The sequence below is a fragment of the Anopheles cruzii genome, chromosome 3, assembly GCF_943734635.1.
Source record: "Anopheles cruzii chromosome 3, idAnoCruzAS_RS32_06, whole genome shotgun sequence".
Classification (NCBI taxonomy): Eukaryota; Metazoa; Arthropoda; class Insecta; order Diptera; family Culicidae; genus Anopheles; species Anopheles cruzii.
The window spans coordinates 13,147,684-13,175,163 of NC_069145.1; the positions used below are offsets into that span (position 1 = coordinate 13,147,684).

Consider the following 27,480-nt stretch of genomic DNA (forward strand, 5'->3'; position numbering starts at 1 on the left):
CTGTCTGCTGCCATGTATGGCATGGCGCTCGATGTGAAGGGCCGCCGCTGACAGCTTGCGTGGATGATGAGATTTCGAATGGCTGCCCTAAATGATGGGTCGGTCTGATGCACCCCACCACCCGTCGGCCCAGCGGTGCTGTCGACGAACGCTTGCAACCATTTCGGAGAGCGTCGGTGATCCGTGGTGAAGCCTTTTGCATGTCGGCTACGCTTGCGAAGCGAAACTTTAGTTCTTTATTAAATTCAACTTTAGTAAACTTGTTTTGACATGGATTGGATTTGGAAATAAAATGAAACGATTTTTGCTACGAAATCTGCCAAGCCAATGTAAAACTTTGCCCCGGACGACCATGCGAACTTTTCTCAATACGGCTCAATAAAGTTGCTCGGCGATCCGATTAGGATTATCGTCGGACACTAGGCGACGCCGGCAGATAGGTCCTCTGTCGACGGGGATGCTCAACGACAGAGAAAATATGGCTCAAATCGAATTAAAATCTCTAATCTGAGCCCCGTCGATGGTTCTCTTCGGTCGATCGAACCGAGTTTGCAATCGAACAGGCGCATGCAACACGCTGCGTTCGGTGTAACTGGGCTAAGGTGGACACCGGCAGCATGAAACAATACACCACCGGCCTGGCCTCCGGGGGCCCCAACGACAAATTCATTGCAACAATTGAGCCATTGTGCGGCACGGCTGTGAGGATGTGTTTCTCCATTCCACTGCACTCCGCTCCGCCAGGGGCCGGTAAGGGTTTATCTCAAGTTTGCCAAAGTTTTCCTTTCATTACCTCCGAGGGTTGGTGTGGGTTGGAGGGTTGGAAATGGGTATGTACCGTTCACCACATCATTGCAGACACAATGTTCATTTGCGCCCGCCGTAAAGTGCCTCTCCGTCCGGTGGCCTTCCGGTTTGGGGAAACAAAGGATTCGAGACATGCGAGGCCAGGGTGGTCGCTTTGATAAACGAGGATGTGCCGGGGCCGAGATTTTATATTTTATGCTGCCCAGCACAACACGTGAATCGAAGCCCGAAGGGCCTTATGTCTCATCGAAGAATATTGTTTACCTTTCGGTTACGACACACGAGACGGCAGCCCAGTCGGGCCAGTCTTTTGTTGGTACAGGAGGTTCCTCAAGCGCACCGCCGTTCAAGAGTTCGCCGTACACCTATCCTGGCTGGTTGCACGTCATCGGCACCGGCTCGGAACCGAAGGATTCAGTCATAAATTCAAATATTTGCTAGATAGATTTAGAAAGTGTGCACACACATACGGCTTCGATGGTGGGACTAGGAACTTGGGATACTTGTAGACGACATGCTACGTAATCGGGATGTCTGTCGAGGGGTCGAGTGGTCGAGTGAAATAATGGACCGTTGAATGGAGCCTCCCGTAGGCGATGATTGGTGGCTGCGTGCTTTGCAACAGGTTCGTTCTCGAATCATTAAAAACTGTGTAATTAAGGAGTGAGCTTTGAAATGCCATTTTGCTTCACTCGCTACCAGGGGTCAAGGTTCGCAGAGTAGTAAGGATTTTACGGGGCGGTTATGGTGGTAATTTATTAATCAACATGAACACACTCGCCGCATGCACTCGGGGCCCCTCGAGGACAGTCAGCACTTTCATTCTACACACTTATCGGCTCACGCCGAGCCGGCCACAGTGCATAACGAGATACAAACAACACACACACACAGGCGACCGCTGACACTGTTGCCGCCGGGAAGCCCGGACCAGGACGGATAAAGCACGATCGCTGTGTAAGCTCCCATTTTCGGCACCGGCAGCAAACAGTCGTAACAGTGATTAAGCTTCTGTTTTGGGCACTTGCTTGCCGGTGGAGTGGATTTTCCAAAGATTTTCCCTCCACCCGGCCGGTGCATTGTTTGGAAATCATCTCTTCGGTACACACAGAGAACGACACAGAGGCGATGCCCAGGCACGTCCCGGTGGTCCCGGGGCCGCCGAGTTGATCCGATTGGGAATGAAACTGCAATGAACATTAGATGCATGATTTATTGCTGTTTATGTGCAAAGTAATTATAATACTTCAGCGTTGAGCGGTGTGTGTGTCGGGCAATCGGCGTCCCTGTAAACCCTCGAAGTGAAAAGGTTACCTTTGGGGCGCAGGACGCAGGAATCGGTTGGGTTTTGGGGGAGATAAATTACAGTAAATATTTTCCGAACGAAAGAGGCAAGCTCGGCATGCTGGCCCGCCGTTGGCCCTTAACCAGGCGCATAATTGCTGCTTGTTTACCAGCACCGCACAACAAATGCTTTGAAATTGGGAGCTTTGTTTGTGCCTTTCCCGGTGGTGCCCGGGAACACTGGGGCCGAGCTGCGTTGGTTATAACGAGCTTATAACTCTGGGCTCAAATTTCGAGCACTCGAGTACATACCGCGATGGGAGTCTTTCAGACCCGCAAGCCGGCAAGTTAATTGAAAGCTTGACCTTCGAGGCGGTACATCGTACCGACCGGGGGCTCTCTTTCATTGGAGGGCTCAAATTTATCTGTCAATCAACGATAAATGCTTTTTGATTGTTGTAAGGACATCAGCCGGTTTCAGAAGTGCCCAATCGGTAAGTAATCCACGGCACTACTATCGCGGATCACGGTTCTTCTACTATCGCGACTAATGGAGCGCCACCTAATCGTAAGTCGGTGATGGTCGGAATATCGGCTCCAAAACATCCATCCACTGGCTGGAACGGGCTACCAAATTGACCGACAAACGACCGGAAAGCCTACGGCAAAAACTACGAACGAACGTACGTTACGTTGAGCAGTTTAAACCGATTGTGGCCACTCACGGCGAACCCCGGGCCTCTGGCTTCCTCCCATTTTCGTCGCACGTAATCATCGATAGTCATAATTTTTCTCCCGCGCGCCATGAATATTCATCATCACGTGGCCAATCTGGGTGGCGCTGTTTTGGCCGGGCGCAGATGGAATGACCCCTCAGCGTCCCGAGGCAGTGAACCCGAGTGAGGCTTGGGCTTGTTTCACACGCTTCTCACGTGGCACCGGCAGCTTCTCGCTCGGTGGAGCAGCCAGGTCGGTTTGGGCGATAAATTAGAATTTTATTCGATTACCTGACGCACGCACGGGCCATTCGTCCGGCTGGCTGTTCTTCTTTTTCGTACCATTCTTTCCCAATTTTCCGCGAGGTTGTCGCGAGGTTGATGAGGTCGTTGCGGCCAGCCGTGTGGGTTATGGGCTTGTTGTTGCGGGTACCATAAATCGGCCGCCATTCCCGTGCCGTTCGGTGCCAGGGCACCACTACCGGTCGAGACGCAGCATCAGTGTTCAGCAGGGGTACCCAATTACTAACAAACGAAGGGCTCCCAGTCGCTGCAGCTGCTCGAAAGAGTAAACAATTTCATCGCTACTTAACTCGATATGAAGTGAAAATGATGAAAATTGGGCTTCTAAGAGGCAGTCGGCTCGTATCGCGACCGATAAGGCCAGTAAACACCGGCCGGATCAGGCCGGTTAATGCAAGGGCTCCATAATAACTTCATTAGCTTACGAGGAATAAGTTAATTAATTACGCCTCGCATATGGATTAAATTTTCCGCTCGACTGCATTAAATAATAAACGCACTCACGCTGCGCCAATTAGCTTTTAAGCCTCCCAGCCGATCACACGTGGCGCAGGACAACAATGTTTTGAGTGGATGAAAGTTTCGCTGGTTAACTGGACGCTGGCGCACTCCAAAAACAACAGCAAAAAAAAACAGATGAAAGCAGTTCCTCGCGGCGGCAATTATGTCATTAGTAGTATCGTCGGCTAAATGGCAAGACATAAAGCACCATTATGTTGGTGCTCCTTCCTGGCACTTCCGGGAGTCGATTTTGTTTGTGCTCGCTTTGCCCGCGGTTCGCCCGCGGATTGCGATGCCGTTTGAGCGTGGCGCGTCCGCTTGATTGTCCAGATTTTTATGCCAACTTATGCCCTCCGCAGGATGACCCTTTCGTGGCTCGCTGGCTTTTCAGCCCGCGCGCGGCCCGGCTTGATGGGCCCGTTCTGCTCAATTCGGTCGGGTGCGGTTCGCGAACCTCGAAATAGAGACGCATCGCAATTTCCCCAATGTTCCACCGCCGAAGATGGGTCACGGGCTCGGACGGAGCGTCGGCCAAAGGCGTGATCGTAAAAATAAATTACTCCACTCGTAAACATAAAAATACACATTTGCACATTTGTAAGACTATAAAAGCTAATAATGCCCCGGGAGCCGGGAACGAGCGAGAGAGCGGGAGCATAATATAATAGAATCTTCACCGCCACGTTCCATTTCCGGCCGGGAAAGAAAGGGAGCGAGAGGGGGGAGCGGTAAGGAAGCAGCGTTTGGCGTGGAAAATCTCGGGGCCAATAATAAAATAAAGGCTAAAGCAAAATCAGCATCCGAGCGCGTCAGGGACCGCGCCGGGCCGGGCCAGGTCGGGCAGGGCGTGGGAATATTTTATGCTCGCACCGGCGAAAGTGTCGAAAGTTCGTTCGATTCCGAATCCGCACGTCGGCCGCTTCGCGCACCATTAGCGTATCATCATCATCATCATCATCATTGCCATCGCCATCGCCATCATCATCGTCGTCGTCGGGAGGCTCTATCTTGGGGCGCCGAGCAAATGATACACAAACCGAAAACGGAGCAAATCATTTTGACAACTCGCGGGCTCCCGGGAAATTGATTGGCATCCAGTTTTCCACCGGTCATTCGGTTCGGAATGCGGAACGCGGCCCCCCCGCGATTCGATTGGTGTGCCCAGGAGCGCCTTTAGCGACGCGCGCACGCAAAAAGACAAATGAAATAAAATTTTAACTTCCCCAATAACGGCTCGTTATCCGTTTGTCGTTTTATCGTTCGGTTTCCCACTGTGCGTTTTATGGTGGGACATTGCTTTTTGTTGCGCGGGGCTCTACGCCATCAGACGCGTGTCATCTGAGTTGTTGCCGGGTTTCCCGGTTTTTCCATTCCTCCGAAACGCTACCTATACATACTCGTGTATTGTCAATTTCGGGTTTACATAAAAATCGGTCGGCGCCAGTGGGTTTTATTTAGTTTGCACCCGGAAAATGGCGATATTTTAAAACCGACGGACGCGCGCTGCCGAATGGTGCAGAAAAACGGTCGGCCCATTAAAAAATAGTCCACTAAATTTGCACCTAATTCAGCGCGACACTGAATATAAATTTTATGCCCCCACGGCAACGGCTTACGGTTCCGTTTCCGTTGCTTTCGTTCTTGCTTCCGGTCGCAGCAAGGGTGGTTCGATTTCAATCACATAAAAATAGCTCCATTTTGTCCCGGGTTTTTTTGTTTATATTTAGGGAAAAGGGGTATTTTTGGGGGATATTTTGCGTAAAGAATTGAACGGAAAATAGTGTTTCCTGGACCGCCCCCTTTTGCACTTGTTGAACTCCAACGCTTTTGAATGCGTTGCAAAAAGTTCGTTTCTGCTTTGTTCGATTGTTAAAAGAAAGAGAAAGTCAAAATATCGAGTTTATATTTTATTCTGAGTTAAATTAAACACCTTTTAAGAACCTTTGGCTAGGCAGTGGTTTGATAAATACTACCGCTGCTGGTTTACAACGTATTATATTTTTAATTATGTGTTAAATCATTGCATAGACTAATCGGTTTTTGTACGAACCCCGACAGTGCATCAACTTAGGTGTAGACCTTTAATGCTTAATGCGTTAATTCATAGTGAATGCGGTTCTTCCCGTTCTAATAATATTGAATAAAAAATAGTTACACATAAATAGGTACAATTTTCGAACAATTACCGAATAAGTGTAGCGTAAATATATGTTCAACCCCTCACTGGAAATATTAAAACTCGGGGTCACAGGTCAGGTCGGAGCTGATCGTACGCCCCAGGATACACGCCACATTTTGCCATTTTTTCTCCCACTTTCATGCTTTTCCGGCCTGTGGCCTTCCGTTGTCCGGAGTTGAACAACAATCTCGTGCATCAACAACTGCTCGGGACGGGATTCAAATCCTCGGCGCGAGGCGCCAGCAACGGCAACGTCCCCGGACGACTTGCGATTGACAATAAATTTATTAATCTCTATTTGCGTTATTAAATCATAAGCACTTCAATCGGGCACGATTTGTTCGCTGCCATTTTATCGCCATCTGCGCCGTTCGGTGGCGCAACTTTCCTCCTCGTGACCTCGTGGGGTGCATCGCATGGAGCGTAGTAATCGGATGAATTGCCAATAAGTTCAACCCGATTCCCGTGGGAATGCCGGCCCAGGTTGTCGTCGCGTATCGATGTTAGTTCAGTTGTGTTGCTTTACGAACACTCCTTCTACCCGTGTGGCGTGGCACACGAAAAATGAGCGGATTTTTCCGGGCCACTAAACCGTGCGTTTCGTGCCAAAGGAACGTTTGGCCGGCACCGAGACATTGTGCCGATTATTTATTGGCCCATGGGTTCCCGGCGGGTAACACATTAATTTACGCTGCGATCGGTCAATCCCGGGAAAGCGGGGGCCAGTTTCTTCGGGTTTCATGCGAAAGGTTCAACTGAAGGATGCGAAGGTCAAACGCGAACCAGGCTGGGTTCAGCTCGCGGAAGGTGCATTGATTAAACACAAAAATTGGGCACACTTTGGCTCAGCGCGGTTCACCGCGGTTCACAGCGTACCGGGTTAACGGGATGTCGTTGCGTACATTCAATTGGGCAACGGCCAACCTGGCGGCTACACTCGCCAGGACTCGCCGAGTTTTTTGCGCCCGCCTGTGCCGCCCAAAAAAGTTGAATAATTAATCACGCCGGCTAATAATAAATAATTCGATTGGGTTTATTCAAATATTTCATTTCTCGCCGGTCACTGGCCGGAACCCACCCGGTTCGGTGTTTCGGCCGGCCGGGCTTATGGCGCGTTTATGAGTCCCATCGAGGTGGGTTCCCCCCCCACTTTGGTGGATTGCACGGTATCGATAGCCACAATGAGCCACTTCATTGTGGGATTTGGGCTGCGCTCGCCGCAGACTGTGCACATATTTGTGCGAATTATAATTATCCGTTTATTTGATTAGCTCTCGGGCCTGGTTGGGTAGTGGGCCGTGATTGTGGCTGAGCCACGTCTGGGTCGTTGGCGAGTCGTTGGCGTTGGTTTAGAGTGCGTCGGCCGGTTCGCATTAAGCGCGACAGAGTGGATGTGATAATTTTGATGATGTCGATCCCACCGCGCCATATTCCACGCTTATCGTCCGATGCCATTGGCGGGTCTACTTCCGGCGGGGGAGGTTGTTTTAGGGGCGGCACAGAAACGTGCCCGCTTTTTGCACCGCCCCGACCGTCCGATGACGACGACGACGACTACGACGGTTAATGAGGTATTATGTCAAGCCGTTTGAAATGTTAATACTTTGAATTACGGGCCGGACCTCGTAACCGGGACTGCGGTCCCGGCGGTTTGCAATGTTGTTTCACGGGTTGGCTTTAGTTATGGGGCGGGCGGTTTTTTGGACCCCTGACCAATCCGATACCGGTGCGCTGATCGGTGCGTTGGGCTGCGGACTCCGGAACATGTCGGCAGAGTAATGCGAATCGATGTCAGTTCGATGGCTATCGACTCGATCGGCCGGGCACGGTTTGCTCCAATGCGTCACCCAGGATCCCGACTGGTGATGCTATTGTTTGGTGGCTTTTTCCATTGATGTTTTTTTCCCCACCCGGATCGAGTTGAAGTTAATTTATGCAGCCGACCAAAGGGGGTTGTTTGCACACTGCGCCAATGCCACCCTCGAGCGGAGTTCCCAGCGGAGCGGAATCCATTTTACTCGTCGCTTTAAATTGTTGTCGATTGATTCGTTCGATGCGATTCTATTGCGTTGGATGATGGTTTCATTTTTAAGTGTTTAATTTGGTGTCCTCGTAAAACCATAAATTGGCTGGTTAAAGGACTTCGCACCCCAAAAGGGGGTATTAGCTATTTTCCGCTCATTACGTTGCGGCCGCTCATAACTTTCGGTTCACGGTGGCCTCACAACTCACCGCGGGGGGAGTTGATGGAATGTTTTGTGAACTACTGTGCGCCTGGGCGGGAGTGGAATTTTAATATAACTAATCAAACTGCGAATCATCAAACGCGAGCCGATGAGTATCATATAAACGGGTCGTTGATTACGGCCATCGCTAGCGGGTCGTTTGATAGCGGATTTCATTGCGGAAGCTTGAGCTTTTAAGTACGTGTATGAGCATTATGGCTCATGTTCCGCACCATTTACGCAGTAAAAAAGGCGACAGACAGCTTAAGGTGACACTTGACCAGATTCCGAACGATGTACCAGTGAACGTAGCTATCGTGAGTCGTGACGCAACTTCCCGTCTGATTTATCGTTGTGGCCGTTCAATCATTTTAAATTATTTCATTGATGCGATCAGCTATTGAGAAATCATTCTCGATCGTCAATTGGCGGGAGCTTGTGTTGGAAGGTGTCTCAGATAGTTACGTTCCCGTTTGAAGGGCGCGATGTCAGTTGCAATCTGTTTGCTGACAGTGGAGAATGGACTCTTGTCGCCATGACACGTTCGGTCTTTCGGAGTGTATTATCCTAACCTTGCTGATCGCAATCACAAAACAAGCATTTGCGACAAGCTGTGATCAAATGAAATTTTGACAGCTAAACCCCTTACAGTTTTGATGAAGTGTTGGTCCTTGTCGTCCAGAATGAGTGTGACAATCGATTCGAGTGAATAAATGAAATGCTGGGCGATTGAATACAACGAATACCACGAATTCATTTTTATAACTTGCCGTCTTGCGGTTTGGTTTCTAAAAGAGTTGACAGCAGCAGTTGAAATGGAAGCCACAGAGCTTTATTGAAAAGGCAGCCCAAAAGGCAACATTATGGAGCCTTCTTCTTCAAATTTGCTCCTAAGGGTGAGATTTCTTGCGTCACCCAGCTAAACCATCGCTGGGATTTCGCCAAACCACCGTCGCGAGGTGCACGAGCTTCGGCCAACCATCGTCCGTCAATCCGGTAAGCCCTTACTCAGCAATTGTTGTCAAACCAATCGTTGTAACGAGATAGATAGCGCCGAGCCGAGTATCCTAGAATCACTTCCCACTGGGTACTGCACTTGTTGGATTAGCCGAGGGCGTCGTTGTGGGCGTCCTACAACGCGGGCCACGGACACGGACGTCCCGCTCCTGGGCTTCTCTCTTTCGTTACCATGGGCCACCGGGGAACTCCGCAGCCCGAGATCGTCCGAAAGCGTCCGCCAGCCGGGTGGGAAAGCAAACTTCATAACAGCTCAGAATTTATACCTTTTTAAACTCCCCCCGGATTAAATCTAATGCAATATAATGGTATTAATTAAGATTAAACAGCTTTTTACCGGCTCCCGATCCAGCTTCGAGGGGTTCGCCGTGGGCCAGCAAAGCTTCCCATCAACCCCGCACCAGGCACGCGGTTCGCCCTCGGTCTTTTCGGCACTTTAATTTCTTTTCCACACGTGATGGCTATCCACGGAACACGGAGAAGTTACAGAAGTGTTAACGAGCTGAGCTGCCCCAGCCAGTTAGATCGTCCTACGCGTGGCCACAGTAGCTGCTGGTGGGTCGCGGACTCGCGTCGGAAAAGATGGCCAAGAGTCACCGGGGGCCAGCAGGTATCCGGCAGGGGTCCCTCTACTACTGAAACCACCGTTGGAGCAGGAGGTTTTGGTATGATTTCATTACGTCGTTCTACCCAATACTACGCGGCGCTGTCTTCGGGGCAGGCCAGAGTTGGTGAGGTTTTGATTTGCGCAGCGTCCGCGTCGAGTCGAATCCAGAGCTTTCCACTTCACCACGAGGCTCAACTCGAGGTTGACTCGAGTAACGAGCAAAGCACAATTCCAAATGACATCTGTGGCGCTTAAGATAATTAGATTTGAAAATGAGTTTAAGCTGCAGCTGTGCATGCAGCAGGACTCTCCCGGTCCTGTCTGTCAGTCCCGGACCCCCCACCACATGTCCTATCGCTTGTGTCACGTCGTGTAAACAACGGGGAACAACCGCGAACCATCTTCACCGGAGTGGCCCACGGTCCCCGGTCCCCGGTCCCGGGTGGACCCCGGGCTTAAAGCTGCTGGTGGTATAAATTATGCACGTCACACTCGGAGCACGTGCAGTTAGTGGGGAGACGACAACGAGAGTTTGCGTTACCGACTCCCGAGTCGGGTCATAGAGAGAGACCCCGGCGCCCCGTCGCCCCTGCGAGGGACAGATACGCTCCGGAAGCCGGGAGTTAGTTTGGTGGAGCTGTCAGATATTGTTATCGCGCAATTCGCTTCGCTCTGGTGGCGCCCCCTATATGCGCGGGTCCGACCGAAAAACCCGTCGCGGACCACACGGTTACTGGTTACGGGCGAACTGATGAACTCAAGCCTAATGGGAGGACACAAGTCGCTTACGATTTGGTGGCCCGCCGACCCGCTGTGAAAGTGCACCGCGCGTTGCATAATTAATGGTGTATGTTCATTGTCACACGGTGACGACGGCGGATGATGTAATGCGAAGCGACGGCGGCAGCAGCACCGCAGCGCGCGATCCAATCACGACCGACCGTGGCCAAATTGTCGACCGCGGTGGGCCTCCCCATCTTACCTGTCTGCTTTTCGGCGGCCTTCAGCGTGTACGCCTGCAGCAGGATCGGTTCGCTGCGGCCCCGCATGTTCGTTGCGTAGATGACGATTTTCAGCAGCAGCCCCGCGTCGAGCCCGTTCACCGTGAAGATCGGGATTTTGGAGGACACGTTCGCGAGCAGCGCGTGCGTCTGCTGGTCATAGATCTCCATCACGAACCACTGCCGCTGACCGCCATCGAATCCTGGAGCGAGACCGAGCGTGAGAGAGAGAAGTGAATGAGACAGGACAGATGTTTAGTTTTTATAGCCATCCCGAAATTAGTACAGCATCCGAGTTGTTTAGTATCTTAAGCCGGGGCTTTGTTCTCCGGCGGGCAGCCACCATTTGATTGCATAATAATCCACGTGACACCGCCCGTGCCCAGCCGTGCGGTTGTCATGGTGTGTGATTTGGCTGTGAAATAGGATATCCTAGCGGGCGCCGGTCGATGGCTGCGGTCAAGTAAGCGCTCGAAACATAAAACCGCCTGCTGCTCCGGGTCCGAGTCCGGGTTTTTGTGTTGATGCCAACTGTCATTTTGGCTAGAGCTGCAACATATCTGTGAACCGGGCGCTGAGGTGAAGGGACAAAAAAACCGAAACAAACCGAAACAAAACGCTTGTGCAACGCTTTTTGTCGCAGTTGGGTGCAGTTTCAGTTCACTTCGGGGTTCACTTCCGGGACCGGTCGGTGATAAACTTTTTTGCCGATGCCCCTCCCCCAGAAGGGTGACAGCTGGCGGAACGGAGACTGTCGGAATCCCGGGCTAGGATTACCGGTCGAATCCGATTGTGCCACTATGTTGTGGCCCGGGGATAATTGAAAGGGTGCAACACTTTGTGTTACAATATGATGATGCCTGTTATACGATACAATGACATTTGTTTAATTGATACATACTAAGGGCAAATTGTTTTGCCCCATCCTTGGGTCAATTTCGGTTTAGTTTGTTGCTTAAAGGGCAGCAAGCTCAAGGGCGCTCAGTGTTTTCTAAAACATTGAAGTTATTTAATGGGCAAAAATAACTTCCCATTAGCGTGGCGGCAAGAGGCCCTTCAAAGTTGCAAGTTGGAACTCCTGTAAGGAGACACAGCAGTGTCAAGTGGCACGGCACCTCAAGATGGTCGGCGGCGGCGGGTGGTCGGGTTGGTGGTTGTGGTAATTCGATGACTTTACAGTAAATTAAAACTGTCACGGGATGCGATGCGCCCGGACGGCCCTTCCGACGGAATCCCATAGCTCTTCGTTTTGCTTTCGGGAGGGAACTTTTGATAAGCTCCAGGAGTGCACCGAGCACCTTCCATGCAGCTCGGGCACGTGGTACGTCTCGTTTGTGGCAAGCAGGGGGAAGACAAATATCAAGCTTCTTCGGGTACTTCAGAGTTTCTGGTGCTGCTGCTCTGGTGCTCTGGTGCATCCGGCAGGGATAGGCCCGGACGGGGACAATGTTGGTGTGGCAAAGTTCAGCGCACCAACCAAACAGACCAAGAACTCGGGGTAAGGTGGCAAGAACTTTACTACTTTAATGATGTGCCGCCATAATTTACCTGTTTGAGGTTAGGGCCATCTTCGTGTCTTGGTGGGTTTTTCGGGAGGCAGCTTTGGGGTTGCGGTGCGGAGGTTTTTCTGAGTGCACGGCAAGACATGGAGGCTCCTTCCCCAGGGGCTTCCGTCTGCACGGCTCCCTTACAGCTCGCCTGGGGCTCAGCTGGTGGTAGTTTCGGGTCAGGCGGAGACCGTATGTCGATCGTGCTCCGTTTTTGTGTGCCGGGAGAGGTCGGATGGAAACACCAAAAACCCCTGAACGGAAGTGGTTTCGGGTTCGAGGGGTGGTGCACACCTGCAAGTGCAACACTCGCACGGCTGACGGCCCCCCGGCAAGCAGATAAGGCAATGTGGGAATTTAATTTACCGAGCAATGAGTCGCGAAAGGCTGCAGTGGCTCGGTTTGGCGATAAAAGTGAAAAAACGGTCGCTCGTTTTGGGATGTTGTTCCTGTTTTAATGAGAAACTTAATGAGAAGCTCGAGTGTCGACAAAGCGTGCAAAATTGGTTTCTTCAGTGGGAAGCGCAGTGTTCCTTTAGTCCTCCATTGAGAAACTGCTCGAAACGATACTTAGTTCAAATTAAACCAAACCAAGGGCATAACTTTCTAAATGGTAAACACAAAAGGCTGTACCAACACGTGGCCCGGTTCGGGTCGTGTTTTGGAACTTCTGCTCTCCCCATAACTCTCACCGGACACTCTGGTGGCCATTGATCAACCTAAAGCAAGATAAATGATAATAACCAGCCGTTGGGCACAGTAACGGGCCTGCCCATCGGGTCGTTGACATTTTTGGCCAACATATTGACCGGAAACTCAATTACTGCCAGGCTGGTATGGTGTCCTGACACTGGGCGGGAGGTGTGGAACACGTGGGGAGAGGCGAAGAAAAAGCCAAATAAATAAATGAACCAGGATGGCCCTTTTCGTGGGCCAACCACCGCCGGGGCGACATTTTATTGCACCATTAACTACCACTGGGATCGGGACCTGTTCCTGCCGAAAACGGGGCGGGTGCCACGGTGGCTAACCCTTTCGCCCGTTGCTGGGTGGTTGGGAAGGTCATCCCCTGTGGTTTTACTGTGTATTTTTCACAGACCAAAAGGATGGAGGAGAGAGCGACTAGAGAAGGCCGATGTCGATGTCGTTGGGCCGATCGACTTTCCGTGTGATGGATGGTGCGCGTTTCGACAGGACGCCCGTGTGACTCACTCGTTCCGAGGGTCACAGTTAAGAGACCGCGCGGTCACATCCTGGCTCGGTTACTCGGCTCGGCTGTATCGATCGGTGTCGTACAGGCAAAAATCTAATTTCATGCCACCGGCAGCGAGCATGCTAATGATGGAAGTGCGCCATTACGACGCGCCCTACGTGTGTGTGTGTGTGGTGATACTTGAGCCGGTGGAACCTGCGTGCCGTGGGTCCCTTATCCCGGTCCGAGGGTGAACGAAAGCAACGATTGTAATTTCTATTGCCACCCTTCGGTAGTGACGGCATTCCGCAATGACCGTGGACGCGGCATGTCGCGTAAATTACCAGCTCAGGTCCAACGAACTGGAAGTAGTCAAACGCGACCAGAGCGACCGAGGCTACTAACATGGCGCTTATCCCACCGAAAGCGAACCACTCCACGGGAGCCGGATCACGTGCTTCTCGAGTGTCGCGTGTGTTGAGCCTTTTTGCGGACGCTTTTCTGTGCCCTTGCCCAGCTCTGGGCAGTCCGGAGGGTGTGTGAGAGACCGCACTATTGATTGAAGTTAATTTCCCTCACGACCTTGAAGTCCTCAGCACGGCCATTGGTCGTCGGACGCGCCGTACAAGTTCAAACGATGTGGCACACCCCTTTTGGTTGTGCTCCGCGGAGCGTGCCGATGTTGGGTGCCCAGCTCCCGGGGGAGGTTCTTTTTTAATGCCACTCCGGACCGGAGCGAATGTGACCTTCGGCCTCAACCCTGGGGGCACAGCGGGCTGGGCACCCCCGAAAAGGACTCCTTCGCTTCGGTCGCTAATGATGTGATGTGGGCAACAAACGTAAAGCGGTAATTATACTCCAATCGGAAACAGTTTGCTAGCGCGCGATAGGTGCGCGAAGATGGAATGAATTTATTAGATTATGAGTTGCCAGAGGGACCCCACGCAACAGGTACAATCGGATGTCTGCGTGCCATTTGGGTTGGCCTCGAGATTTCAAACCATTGTTCAGTCTTCTCATCTCACGTACCGAAGTGATAATAATTGTCATTCAAGCAATGCTTCCGGCAGCGAGCCAAATTGAGGAATTTGGGTGTAAAACATTACCGCATCTCCGGCGCAACCGTTATCGACGACGACAAGCCATGGCCGACGGGTACGTTGGATCAATAAAACTCATGTCAACAGGAAATGAAGATGGCAGCCAATGTATAACATCAAAGATTATGTTTATCGACCATCGCTCCGTCGTCGTCCAATAATGTTTGCGGGAAATGGAAATTGCCGGCCGGAGTTCCGATCGAATCTGCGATGGAATTTCTGCAGTTTAATTTCACATTACCGCCCCACTTCCCGGTCGGGTGGCGTGGGAAATGGAAAGTCCGGCGGCTGCGGCGAGATAAACAAATGATGGCGGAATAATTACCTTCGGCACAGTCGACCTCGAGCGAGTCGGACGTCTGGTTGGCGAGGGAACAGTTGTACGGCATCTCCGGTTTGCCGGCGGCTATCAGATGAAAGACGCACGGTTCCTTCTGCTGCCCGACCACGTTGTCCGCCCAGCACATGATCGTACCGTAGTCCAGCTCCTGCCGGTGGATCGTCGATTCAGGTGAGAAGAGAAACCGAGAGAGAGGGCATTTAGTATCATGGCACTCGGAGCATATGCGGGATAACGTAATAATAAATATGTGATTTGTACGCGCTTCGTTTATGCTGACTCTGCCCAGCGGCCCACCGACGATCGGGCACTCGCAGCAAATTTCTGTTGACCAACCTGTGGGCCACGACGGAGATGAGATAATTCTGACGAAACGACGCGTGTGGGTCAGATAACAGTATGCTGCGATGTTGTTGTTGTTCCGAGGAGCACTGTTTATGGACCCGGATTCCGGCGACCACTAACCACCATGGGCTGGCCCGTGCAATGTGAAAACATTATCAACTGCTGCATGGGTATGGACAGATTTGATGAGACCCCCCGCGCCGAGTTGTTGGTTTGCCGAGGACCGCCAAGGAAAGTGCAATAACACTCGGGGCCACCGCATCAGCGGGTCGCACGGCATGTTTGCCATTTCGCCGTCCCGGACCCGGGCCGTGTTTGACTTATTGTTCCACCAAATGGAGAGCCCAGTGGCCTGATGATGCAGCGAAGTGCAGCCGAAGACCACCGCTGTTGGGCAACGAAAAATATTTGTGCTCTGTGCTCAGCAGACACAAACGGCCGAGCGCCGCTCCTGGTAATGCTCTGATCTGGACCTGGAACGCCGCCACCGAGCCGAGTACACGCCGTTCGGTAAACATTGCACCGGTCTGCAACAAGCTGTTCAAACACCCAGGACCTGGCCAGTAAATGGCGGCAGCGAAGTGGCTTTTGCTCGAAAGCCGGGCCGGGCACGGCGGTGGCTTTGCGGTGCGCGCGCACTGTGTATGTAGTGTGGGGTGTAAAATATCCGCTCCAAAATGCAGGTAAAATGTTGCGTTTCTATGTTTTGCTTGTGTTTTTTAATGGAGCTACTGAAACAATTTCCCGCCAAGAAGTGTTGGTTAAAGGTTTTATCCTAATTTTTGATTGAAGACATATGACTGGAAAATAAATTTGACAATAATCTTCCGTAAAATGCATCCGAGAGCCCGAAGGCTCTGTTGGTAATCCTCCAGCCAACACGATGACCGAACGGAACGGGTTTTTTTACGGACTGGTAACAAATTGTTACAACATTTTCGTATTTGAATAGGAGAATTGGGCTTTTGTTCCACGAACTCGAAACAACTCGATCCAGAAAATCGTTATTGAGTTAGCCAGTTGGAGTTAACGAGATCCAGTTCAAGCAAGGCACTCGTATCGGCTCGCATTTGCTTACCAATCATTAAGTAGTCGTCCCTTCGATTTCTGCGCATTGATCATTTTCATGCGTAAATGCACAGTTCATAAATCATTATCAACAAAAAAAGGTCCCAATCAGGATAGGCCAACGTCGGCCGGGTCTGCTAGTTAATAGGGATTCGAGTTAATATCCTTCAAATGTTTGCACAATGTAAAACTGGGAAATATCTCGTGGAGATAAACAATTGGTTCAATCAATACCAGGACGACTTCACGTCGAATGTTCGCATTAAATACGGCACATCCCGTGCTTGGAAAGGACAAAAAAATCACCAACAGTCATCTGACCTGTGCTACAGGTGCAGGAGCATGGTCACATTCTGTCACACACGTTTTGCGCCCGTTTGTTGGTGTTTTTGATTAACTATTTTTTTAACCGATAACCTCTCGCTCAATCCGCGGCCAATCCACTTTCCGACCTTATCCGTCGGAAAGGTCACCGGACACCGACGGAGCGCTCTGTTTGCAGAACCAAACGCAACCGAATTACCTTGTAACATAATCCCATTTCCAGCCCGAAACCGCATAATAGATTTAATTGGAATAATTCAAAATAACCGCATTGAAAATTGTGGCACACAATTGTAAAGCAGTTCTCGCGGGCGCGAATCAGCGCGTAACAGGAATCCCTGTGGCCCAATCGCTCAACCGTTCGAGGGGCGGTGGGTCGCGATAATAAATAACGGGCTTAATTGCATTAAGAGAGTACACCGCGCACCGCGATGGATGCATCGAAAGCGAATATTAATCGCCCGACAAACACCGTCGTCGTCGTCGTCGTCATCACCACGGCCGTGTGCGGCGTGTGCTCTCGTCCGATCTTCACCGGAAAGCCGCAGCCAGTTCGACATAATGCGCCACCAGGCGGCTCCATCAACCCGGTTCTCTGGTTGATCTCGTTTTAATTTTACAAACATCGGTGCGTCACTGCGGGTGGAGGGCCGGAACTCGGACCCCAGTGTAGAATACGTGATTTATGGAAACGATAATTGAATTCAGCACACTTTTTCCATGTGCACGAGACCATTGGGGCGCACAAAAAAAGGAACAAAAACGTGGCCCTCAGCCGTGTGTGGTGTAGTGCGGCGTAAATCAAACAAACTCAACCGACACCGACAGCACGGATTGCCCGAACAGTCGATAAGGGACCCCCGGCCAGCCCGGCCGTTGGCCAGCAAAGTGTGAGCGAAGAAAGAATAATAGAAAACTGGCTTGGCAAATGGAAATTATTTTTCAATTATACCACCGACGCCATTGTGCCTGGCATTGTGCAACAAACCAAAAACCCGTACCCAATCGGACTCGTCGGAGTTGATCCACCAGACGCCGGCGAGGTGGCCATTTTGTTTGCCCATCCGGACAGTGAAGGTGTTGCGGCACGCGCGCCCGAGCCTGGCCGGTTGTCGGCGCTGTCGAATGTCCGAGTTGATTAATAAATTTTCCCACGCGAACGTCGGAGTCGGAGCCGGTCGTCGGTTTAGCCGGGCATTTATATTCATAAACAATAATTAATCAAAGTGCCGGCAGAAATTATAAACTCATATTCCGGGTCCGGGTCTCGGCGTTAGGCAAACGCGCACGCAGCGTGCTCCTCGGGGCGCCTGTCGGCCGCTGTCGGACGTCTGACGGACGTCGGCGAACGGCGATTTGTTTTGCTAAACGGTCTCCCCGGTGGTGGTGGTGCCCGGGAGGCCGCCCCTGGTGTCATGACGTTTACGACTCTGACAGGACATTTATTTGAAGGCACAACGCTGAGCTCGACGGCCGACGTTTGTAGGAAAAGAACACGGGCACCGTTAATAATCTGACATGCGAACCGAGAGTGTTTAAGAATGCGTTTGTTTGTTTCCTCTTCGGAATAAATTAAACTTCGGTGTGCCCGGTCCCTGGGTTGGCCGTTCGGGCGTTCTGGCCGGGTTTTGGGACATAACCGAATAGGAAACGTTGAAAAATTTCCATCTTTTGACGTTGGTTTGAAGTGGGAGTTCCCGAAGAAACAACTTGTGGATCCGCCACGCCACGGATCCGGTTGACCTTTGCCCGGCGGGCCGATGAACCTTCTCGAGACGTCTCCGGCCGGAAACGCTCCGGATCGATCGAACTTCTCGAACCGCGAGAGAGCAGCGTGAATGGGCTCCTTGTTGGCAAAATTATGATTGATCGAAGTACCGACCGAGAGTCCAGCCAGGGCGCACGCTGATGGCCGCTTACGAGCTTGTTGCGTGCCGAAATCCGCTGTTTTTCTGACAATTTGAAAGAGTAATTAATATCGATCAAAATGTGCCCAAAAGTTCTCCCATTCGTGTGCGGGGGGTTCAAACAACTTCTTTTCGTGGAAGTTTGTTCCTTTGCTCGGTGCCCGACCCGGCCCGTGGCGCGCCGTACGTTTATCGTTGGCGAATGTATAAAAGAAGTCGTTACGTGCACATGATTGACAAGCTAAAACGCTTTCAACGCTTTATGGTGTAATAAAGTTTTCCAACGGCTCCGGGGCCCGTGGCCCGGGACCGAAATGTGGCCACGATCAACCCAAAACAAAGATTCAACAGCTTAATCCCGGCTGATTCAGGGCTCCGGTAAAAGAAAAACCCCGGTTTCTCGGAATGTCTTTATTTTGGTCAGCATTTTGATGGGAAAGTGAGCAACACTTTCGTGTTCGATTACGCAACGACCATTGGCTCAACCGGACCCGCCTCCGTCTTTGCGCTAGTCGATGGCATCTAAATTGCAAGGTCCTTCGGCAGGTTGCATTTAAAATGCACTTAGGGCACCCAAAACACACACGGGCGGTAATCAGTGCTCACGCCGTGTTTGCTCACCATTTACGACGGACCGGCGGTCCCTAACAACAAACGGCATAACTGGCAGCTACCAAACCCCCTACGTGTGCCATCAATAGGGACTCGAGCACCAGCACCGGTGGCGAAGCGAGACCGTAATGGTACAGTTCCGGGGCGGCGAATCGCGCGCCATCGTCGTGTTGGCCAGTGCACTCGAGTGCATCCGGTTCCCCATTCGCACGCCAGTGTTGGGTCGGGTCCGGAGCAATTTTCCATTTCCATCAACATCGTAAAACTTGTCGCTTTTCACACGGCCACCGTCCGAAGGACACACTGCTCGCTAGCTCTGTGTGTGTGTGTGTCCGTGATGGTATGGATTATGATAATAGTATGTTAATAATGGGTGGTGTTTATGAAAAATTACAACCCAAGCGACCGTCGGTGGGCGCTAGGCCCCTGGCCGGGAATGAAACAGGCTCGGCCAAATGTACGCCTAATGGAAGAATGCTTTTAGAAGTGGCAAGATATTAAAGAGTTTTTCGCCTCGCTCTGGTCTGGACCCCCCTCACGTGATCGATCGTCAGCTCGGCTTTTTCCGGGTTCCGGGTGCCAGCACCGTGTGCCATGCCATATTGTGCCTACGGTCCCGTGGCACGGGATAGCAAAAAGTCTAATGCTCCCTACACAAGCTGTCTCTTAATTTTTGCGATGCATATTTATATTTGGTGGCGCAAAACCCGGGGGGATGCAAAAAAACGGAACGGAACTCAACACACACACACCAGCTGACAAAAAAGGAAACCACCGAAACACCGAATTCGACAGGAATGGACTATAAAGTGTGTCACAAGGGAATCCAATAGGGAAGCAGCCGGCTCCTGCTGCAGCTACTGCTGCAGCGGCCGTGCCATTTTTATAGGTCAGGCCATTTGAATATTTAATTAAACGTGGCCACCGCCCCTCGCTCGGGGCTCGGTGTGTGTGTGCGTTAGAAGTTTGTTATATAGTAAATGGTGGCATGGTGTTGGTGGCGGCTTATGTGAAACTCGCTGACGGTTGCGGTAGCCGGTGCGTTCCGCCGAACCGGAAGCGGAGTTTTCGGCCTCTAAACGGTTGCTCGCTCCTGGCCCACATCCTGCCCTGCGGGGGGATTGGGGGACAATTTTCTCGCACCGGTTGATTATTTATGCACATCAAATTTCGTTCATAACGAGTGGCCGAGTCGACTAGTCGAGGATTGTGGAACGTTGCCGAAGATTGTTGGCAGATGACACGTCGAAAGCGAGCGCGCGGGAGCCGGCCGGTTTAAGTGATTGCCCGTGAAACGTGCCACGGGCGAGAATGTGTTCGCCGTTGCGTTATACGCACACAGAGGCACGAGCCCAACCAGTCCGGCGAAGGTCACTTTGGGGCCGGTTTAGTGGAAATTAAGTACGGGACCAAAACCGGGAGGGGAAAACTGTCCGGACAGCCGCTTACCTTGACCGGGGTGTAGGTCAGCGAGGACGCCTGCTCGGCGTGGACACGGTACCCACTCTGCGGCATATCGATCGTTTCGGCCGTGTTGTTGAAGGACCACTTGAATGACTCGGGCGGGGGATAGGCATCGACCTGGCACAGGATCTCGGCGGCCTCGTTGCGCGCCACGCCGTACACTCGCTTCTGATCTGGACGGCAGATGGGTTTGTCTGAAATGGAGAGAAGCGGATCGAGTTCATTACACTGCACACGGGTTTTATTTTGTGTTGACAATTATCATTTCAAACAGAATTAAAGTTCCAGTTAAAGTTAAACTGCGTTTTCGTTGTGGCTTTAATCTGCTGGACCTGTCACCGTCGTCCGATGCTTTGTCGAATGCCTACAAATTGATTAATTAATTAAAAAGTCTTATTAGCTGTTAACTTTTGACAAAAAAAGTGAAAAATAGTGTTCTTTTACGATCAGCAGGCTGATCACTTCCATTATCGGCAACAAAGCAGGGATGTCAGGGATTAGACTCATGCGAATAGATAATTTCTAAACGCACTACACAATGGCAGAGTGTCGGACATGAAACCAGGTCGGCCACTAATCTCGATCCAGGTAAAATTGTGCGAGTGTTTGCATAAGAGATTTACGGCAGGCAGCATGATCCGCGGTGCGCAACGTGGCACTCCTGCGTCAACTCATCGACGCGGCTCCATTCACCCGGATGCTTGTTAATAAATCTAAGCGAACGCATCAGGGGCGAGCTTTTCAAATAAATTAAAGATCCGCGATATGATGTGCCACCATGCCATACATTCGTTCATCCGTTCGGCGCACGAAAGTGGCTCGAAAAATGGTGCTCCCCTTTCTGGATGGCTTGGCAAAAACACAATACTTCACGATCCTTCGCCGCAAAAAAAGGCCGCCACATTGGTACCCATGGGGGAAACATGGCCGTGAATGGAAAACATATTTTAGAACATGTAACAACATTTTTATCCCATAGAGAAAGAGAGAGAGAGAGAGAGCTCCCTGTTTGGTTTGTTTCCCATTGCAATCGCGATTGTAAAAATCAAACGGACCGTCCATTTTAATGTCGATCGGGGTGGGAATAAATCGTGCCAACTACGGTAATGACTGCCCGGGCACGGTGGCGGTTAGTTTGCCAAGAATTGACTCGGCACACGGACGGATACGGGGGACGCTGTTTGGCGTTTGAATTATTGTGTTACATCTCTGCACAGTGATCCGTTTGGTGAGTGAACTGTACCGGATGCGCTGGCCCGAATATGTTACATTGAGTTACGTTTTTCTTCCTCAACCACAACGCTTCATCGATGGACGGGAAACAACAATGTCTTAATTTGCGTTACACGCTGCCGTTGTTCGCTTTTGAAAAACCGAAACAAGTTACGTAAAACCATTGGAGTGTACGAGAAACTCATTGACCCATGGGACGTTTTTACCCTTCTTCTCGACCCACAAAAGCCAATTTCTCTCCGACGCCTGTTTTATTCGTACATTGTAACGGTCGCGCACTACGCCCCCCCGAATTTACATTACACTAAGAGGCACCTTCGTGGCCCGAGCCGTGCCAATCGTAAAAAAAAGCGTTTCCAATGACTCTGGCAGTCAAAACGTGGCACACCCATTTATCACCGGGCCATTCCGGTCCGGTCGGGCCGCATCACGGATCGTCGGGATCGTGCACGACGCGGCTACAGTGTCGGGTTTGATTGGCCGAAGGACGAACCAACGGTGAACACACCGCCCAGGAATCGCCGCGGCCCCCCTGGTTTGCGGTAAGAGTAACGAGCTTGTCAGCCTCTGCAGCTCGGAGCGGATGCCATTCGGAGCGTTCGGATTTTTCTTAGCCTCCGAACGATGTGTCGCTGCCGAGGGATCGGTGGCTCTCGAATCCTTTCGCCATACGCGCCGGAATCGATCTATAAATCATGCGAATGTGACGCAATTGTTCTTTATTACTTTTCGAATGGGATTTCTCGCCGGCACCGCCGGGGTGATCCGGGATCCCGGTCGCCGATTGTTTCCGCTTAATGTAGCCGAGGGCCTTCGGAGAAGGCGCCAGCCACGAATCGCAAACTAATGATTCTTACTTTCGAACGTCTCACGGCACCGAGTACGGCGTACTTTATGGTCAGGCGGCTGAAAGCGACCCTTAAATCATGCACCTCCTCTCCACCCCGTCCCGGTACCCGGTCCGGTGGCCAGCTCGGTTCGGTGGCGGCTTTAAAACCTTCTTCCGGTGAGCTTGGAATGAAGAAAGATACCGGCCATTAGGCTGCCCGGGCTGGCCATTAGTTGGGATGTGCGCGTCTTAGCCGTCTCGCAGGGAGCCACGTGAGCCTTTAGGGCCGGTGGTCGGTGTTGTTCGATTCCAACGATCAATCACAATCCGGCGTACCGGTTCGGCTGGCTGGCGTTCTAGACTGGCCCGTTTTTGTCACGGACACGGTGCGGATCGGGCAAAAGACCGGGGATTCATCAATATGTGAACCGAAGATGAATTATATATGCGGCCCCGTAGTGTGTCTCCTTGAACATCCTGCGGCCGCTTTTTGCGGCAGTTCGCTCACGGTTCGCCCGGTGGCGCTGTGATTGATTCGGGTCGGACCCGTCTCAGTGTGGTAGATTTGAATTGAATTCGGAATGAGGTATGATGAATTTTGACATCACTCCGTTTCTGTTCGGTTAGACGACGCAGCCTGGCAGGTCCTGGCGTAGGACACAATCGACTTCCAGCGGGCTTGCAGCTTACGGCGAATTCCTGTTTCCTGGGCCAGGCCAAATCCAGCACCGGTCCATTCGCTACGTAGAATTTATTTTGATAAATGAAAATTAAGAAATTTATGACCTTGTTATCTGCGACGCCCGCGTACGACGCCCGCGTCGTCGTCCGACGGCGGAAAAGGCCCCGGCGAGAGGCGATAAAAGTCACACGCTGAGATGGGACGGGTGGGAAGGGGTTTTTGTGGACGACATCCAACGGTTCGCGGGGTGGTCGAGGTCGAAAGGCAACACGACCGCGAACGGGCGCCCGAAGCAGCATGGGTGCCCTTCTTTTGGAACGGCCTGGCCGCACCTGGCCGCTGGTTCGCCGGGGCTAATCAATCTTCGGTTGTCCTTGCGCCATCGTGTGCTAGATGCCGGCCGCCTTAAGTGGCACAAAAACACGCATAAAACATGCCAACATGGGGTCCGGGTGGGCTGGCAATTAATGTTGGTGGGCCAAAACCTACGCGTGCGTTGCTGGAAAGTGTTAGCTCGTGGTGTAGGATGTAAGCACATTTGTTTCCCGGCGTTCCGTGCCGGTGAACGTGGCGGTGCGAAAGAATGCTTTGCTAATGTTACACCGTATTGGGGAAAAGCTGCTAAGCGTAACGCGTAACGCGTTACACACACGTTACGCGCTTGGGTTCAATAAGTGCAACATAAAATTTGTTCACTTTCACTGTCGCATTTCCCCGAGCCGTTGGCGCAAAACAAAACGGCCGCCGAATCCATCAAATCAAATTGCTCCGTTGGCCACCAAAGTGTCACGGAACAGAGAGAGAGAGAGAGAGAGAGCGCGAGAGAAGAGGGATACATAAAACATGCGAACATGGGAACAACCTTTCGTCAGCCTTCGACGCGATGGTAAAAGCTTTTCCACGAAATTAGTACCATTAAATCGGTTTTATTAGCTTTTACCATGCAAATGATGCGATTCGCGCCTCGATTTTATTCGCGCATTCCGACGGCCGGCCGGTGTTGGTGTTTGATTTGCGACGACAGACAGACGGAGACTGTCGCAGAGCAAGCGAGAGCGAGCGAGTGCTGCATTCGAGGTCCTTCCTGCCCTGCCCTGCCCTGCAGCTTTTGTTTGATTGCCGAGGGACGCGTAATTGGGAGGGAAAATGATTGTCCTTCCTCCTGCTTCTTTGGTGGCGCATTTTTCGCGCCTTCCGTGCCCGCGCGCGTGCGCCATGTTTTCAATTATCGGCGATGGGTTTTGAAACACCGGCCCGCCCGCCGGTCGTCACCAATTGTCACACCCCGCGTGCCGCAGCACTTTATGCGACACGAATGGGGGGTCGGAAAAAATTGAAAAACAGCACCCGCCATAGAAAATTTAAAATAATGGATTGATTTCGAGCGACTCCGAACGGAGGTTATGACAATATTGCATCAAAACGCTGTTGTTTGGCCCATCGGGACCCGTTCGTGCAAACATGCCGATGGCTGTGTACCAATGAGTGTGAGAGAGAGAGCATGTGTGTGTGTGCTTAGTAGCCGCTACTGGTGCTACTAATTCTAAATTCCCTTTTCCGGGATTCACTTTATGTTTGATGCCGGTGAGCCTTTTGATCAACTCGCACTGGAACCGACTCAACCCCACCGGGTCGGGCTTCGGGGGAAAAGAGGCGGTGAGTGGTGGTTCGTTCGTGGCACCACATTTCCATTTTATTGTGCATTTGAAACAAACCACCCACCGCCCACCCGCTCGCCCGCCTGTTTGGTGTTGAAAACATAAAACGCGCCCCAGTACCAGTGAGCGCGTCGGTTGGTGAATGTTTTATGGACACCGTTCGTAAACTTTATTCGTACGTTTGTGGTGTGTAGTTCGTGTGTGTGTGTATGCGTGGATGTGGGTCATTCGGTGGAGTGTCGTCGTTGCCATTACCAAAACAAATTAGCATCATCTGTTGCTAAAACTTTCCGGGCTGCGCTCTGCTGCGATGAGTTCCGGGTTAGTGTCTCCGTCTCCGGAGTGAGTAAACAGGAAGCGAGCGTTTTGATGTACAGGCACTTTGGCACTTAGAGGCGCGCGGCCCACATGGGACACCGTTAGCCAGAGTGGCCAGATCGAAAGGAGGAGGCACACGTTCGATGTCGAGCGAGCGAACGATAGTGTCCTCGTCCTTCGAGTTTTTCTGTTTTATTTACAAGAATCGGTAGCGCAGCCCTTGCAATCAGGCTACAGTGTTGTTGGGTTTTATTACGCCGACGTTTCTTGACGCTAGTCACTCAAAGTTGCATTTGTGTGGAGTGTCCTGTGACCATATCAAGCGAACTCATACTGTACGATAGCAATTGTCGGCTCTAGATTCTATAAACTAGAATCGGGACAAGTCGGTGGCAAAAACGTGACTGACCTCTGATCGAGAACTCGTGCCACCAACACAATGTCAATCCGAGGGTGTTTAAAGGCGAAGATAAAAGGGCCGATGATGCAGCAAGATCGAAATCAGTACCAAATAGTCACTTGTTGTGGGTGCATTTGCTTCACGACGTGTGGGTTTTCCTAGCCCCAAACAGTATAATTTTGCTTTTGAACACAACCACCGAGGTGGAAATGAGCTTTTTGTAAATTAGTATGCGAAATTTTGTACAGCTGGAATTGAAGACTCACTGCTTTCGAAATAAGGTTATAACATTTCCCAATTTTCTGCAAGCATATAGCGTCCCATTTCGTAAATGTCAAAGATTTTACTAAATGTTTACAACTTCCAGGATGAAGTTTGACGTATTAAAAGTCAAGTAATCTGTAGTTTAAAATCTAAACACTAGATGCATCATCCCATACGACCCTGGTCTTTACTACGCCAGCTTTAAAATACCCTGCTATCCTTCATTTGTTTTGTGAATGATTAGTCATTTTTCTCTGCACGTGCGATGTCAAACGAAGTAAGCTGAGAATGCAGCTAACCTCAAAAATGCACTTTAAAATGAACACAAAACACACACAGTGAACATGATCGCACGATGTGTTTGTAATCAAATTCTAACCACACTGCACTGGGTAACGTCAGGCCACGTTGCCAAGGGCCCCAAACAATTCCTCGCCCAGAACATCGGCATCGGCCACGGTGAAAGGAGAGGGGCCGGTAAAAAGGGGTAACGCAAAACTGTCAACGTCGGAGAGCACCAAAGCCACAATCATCCCGTAAAACGTCACCCATCTGACCAACATCCGGCCGACCGCAAACCCGTATGCTGCCGTTGATGGTGTACTTTTGTGTCCCCGACCGGTCGGTCGGCTGCTTTTACTTTTAACCATGTGTTTTCACATAAATACGGCTGCGTGACTGCCCGGGGACGGAGCGCACGGAGAGAAGGTGTTTTAGAAAATTTATTTGCACTTTCCCCGAAACGAGCCACTGGTTTTTGTTGGGTGATGTTGGCAGATGCTGACTCGTGTGGATGCAGCCGAAAACATAACCCCGTTACACAATCTGCCCATCACGGTCTGCGGGCACCGCTCCGGGCTCGACGATGACGGCGGCGGCGGCGGCGGCGACGACGACGACGGCGACGGCTGCCGAATGTTTTATTACATCTGCATAAAGTGCTAACATATTCATATCAAAATCAAATAACATAAATATATTTGCAATAAAATATCTCTCCCGTTGTGCGATATGGCCGAGCGAGAGAGGGAGACAGAGAGAGAGGGACAGGGCGAGAGGGAGGATAACACACTAACGAACTGAGGTGGTGAAGGCCCCGGGTCGGTCGGTGTGCCGTTTCCAACACGGATACAAACTCGATGCAAGATTCGTTCGACTCCTGGCTCAGATGCTTCGCATTTATATCCCTAACCGACGGCGACGGCGCCGATGATGGTGATGATGCCGATGTTCATGACGGTAATGATGATGGTTGTGATGGTTCGTTAGCAGCAATGTGGTCCCTGTGCTTGGGAGCCTGGGCCGAGCAGGCTGACGAGCTTCATGTCCTCGTCGTCCTCGTCGACATGTGTGCCAACATTTTGCTTACGCGACGATCTCTTTCACCGGTTTGTGTGTGTGTGTTGTGCGCCCATCGGCTTATGCTGCTTCCGTGGGGCTTATCCGTAACCGGAGCCGTATATTTTACATAATTTCAGCGAACCCTCCCAGTTTGCATTAAATTTTGGGCTAATCGTACCGATGATTACGAGGCACACGGCGTTGCGCTGCTGACGG

General features: G+C 51.4%; 1 protein-coding gene across 1 annotated transcript in view; it reads right to left on the bottom strand.

The window, feature by feature from the left end:
* LOC128269873 (contactin-4) overlaps window positions 1-27,480 on the bottom strand; it is a 106,209-nt gene that overhangs the window by 14,826 nt on the left and 63,903 nt on the right. The window contains exons 11-13 of the mRNA XM_053007278.1: window positions 20,525-20,733; window positions 14,805-14,967; window positions 10,622-10,843 (exon numbers count right to left, since the gene is read on the bottom strand). Of these exons, the coding sequence (XP_052863238.1) occupies window positions 10,622-10,843; window positions 14,805-14,967; window positions 20,525-20,733 (594 nt within the window). The remainder of the gene's footprint in view (window positions 1-10,621; window positions 10,844-14,804; window positions 14,968-20,524; window positions 20,734-27,480) is intronic.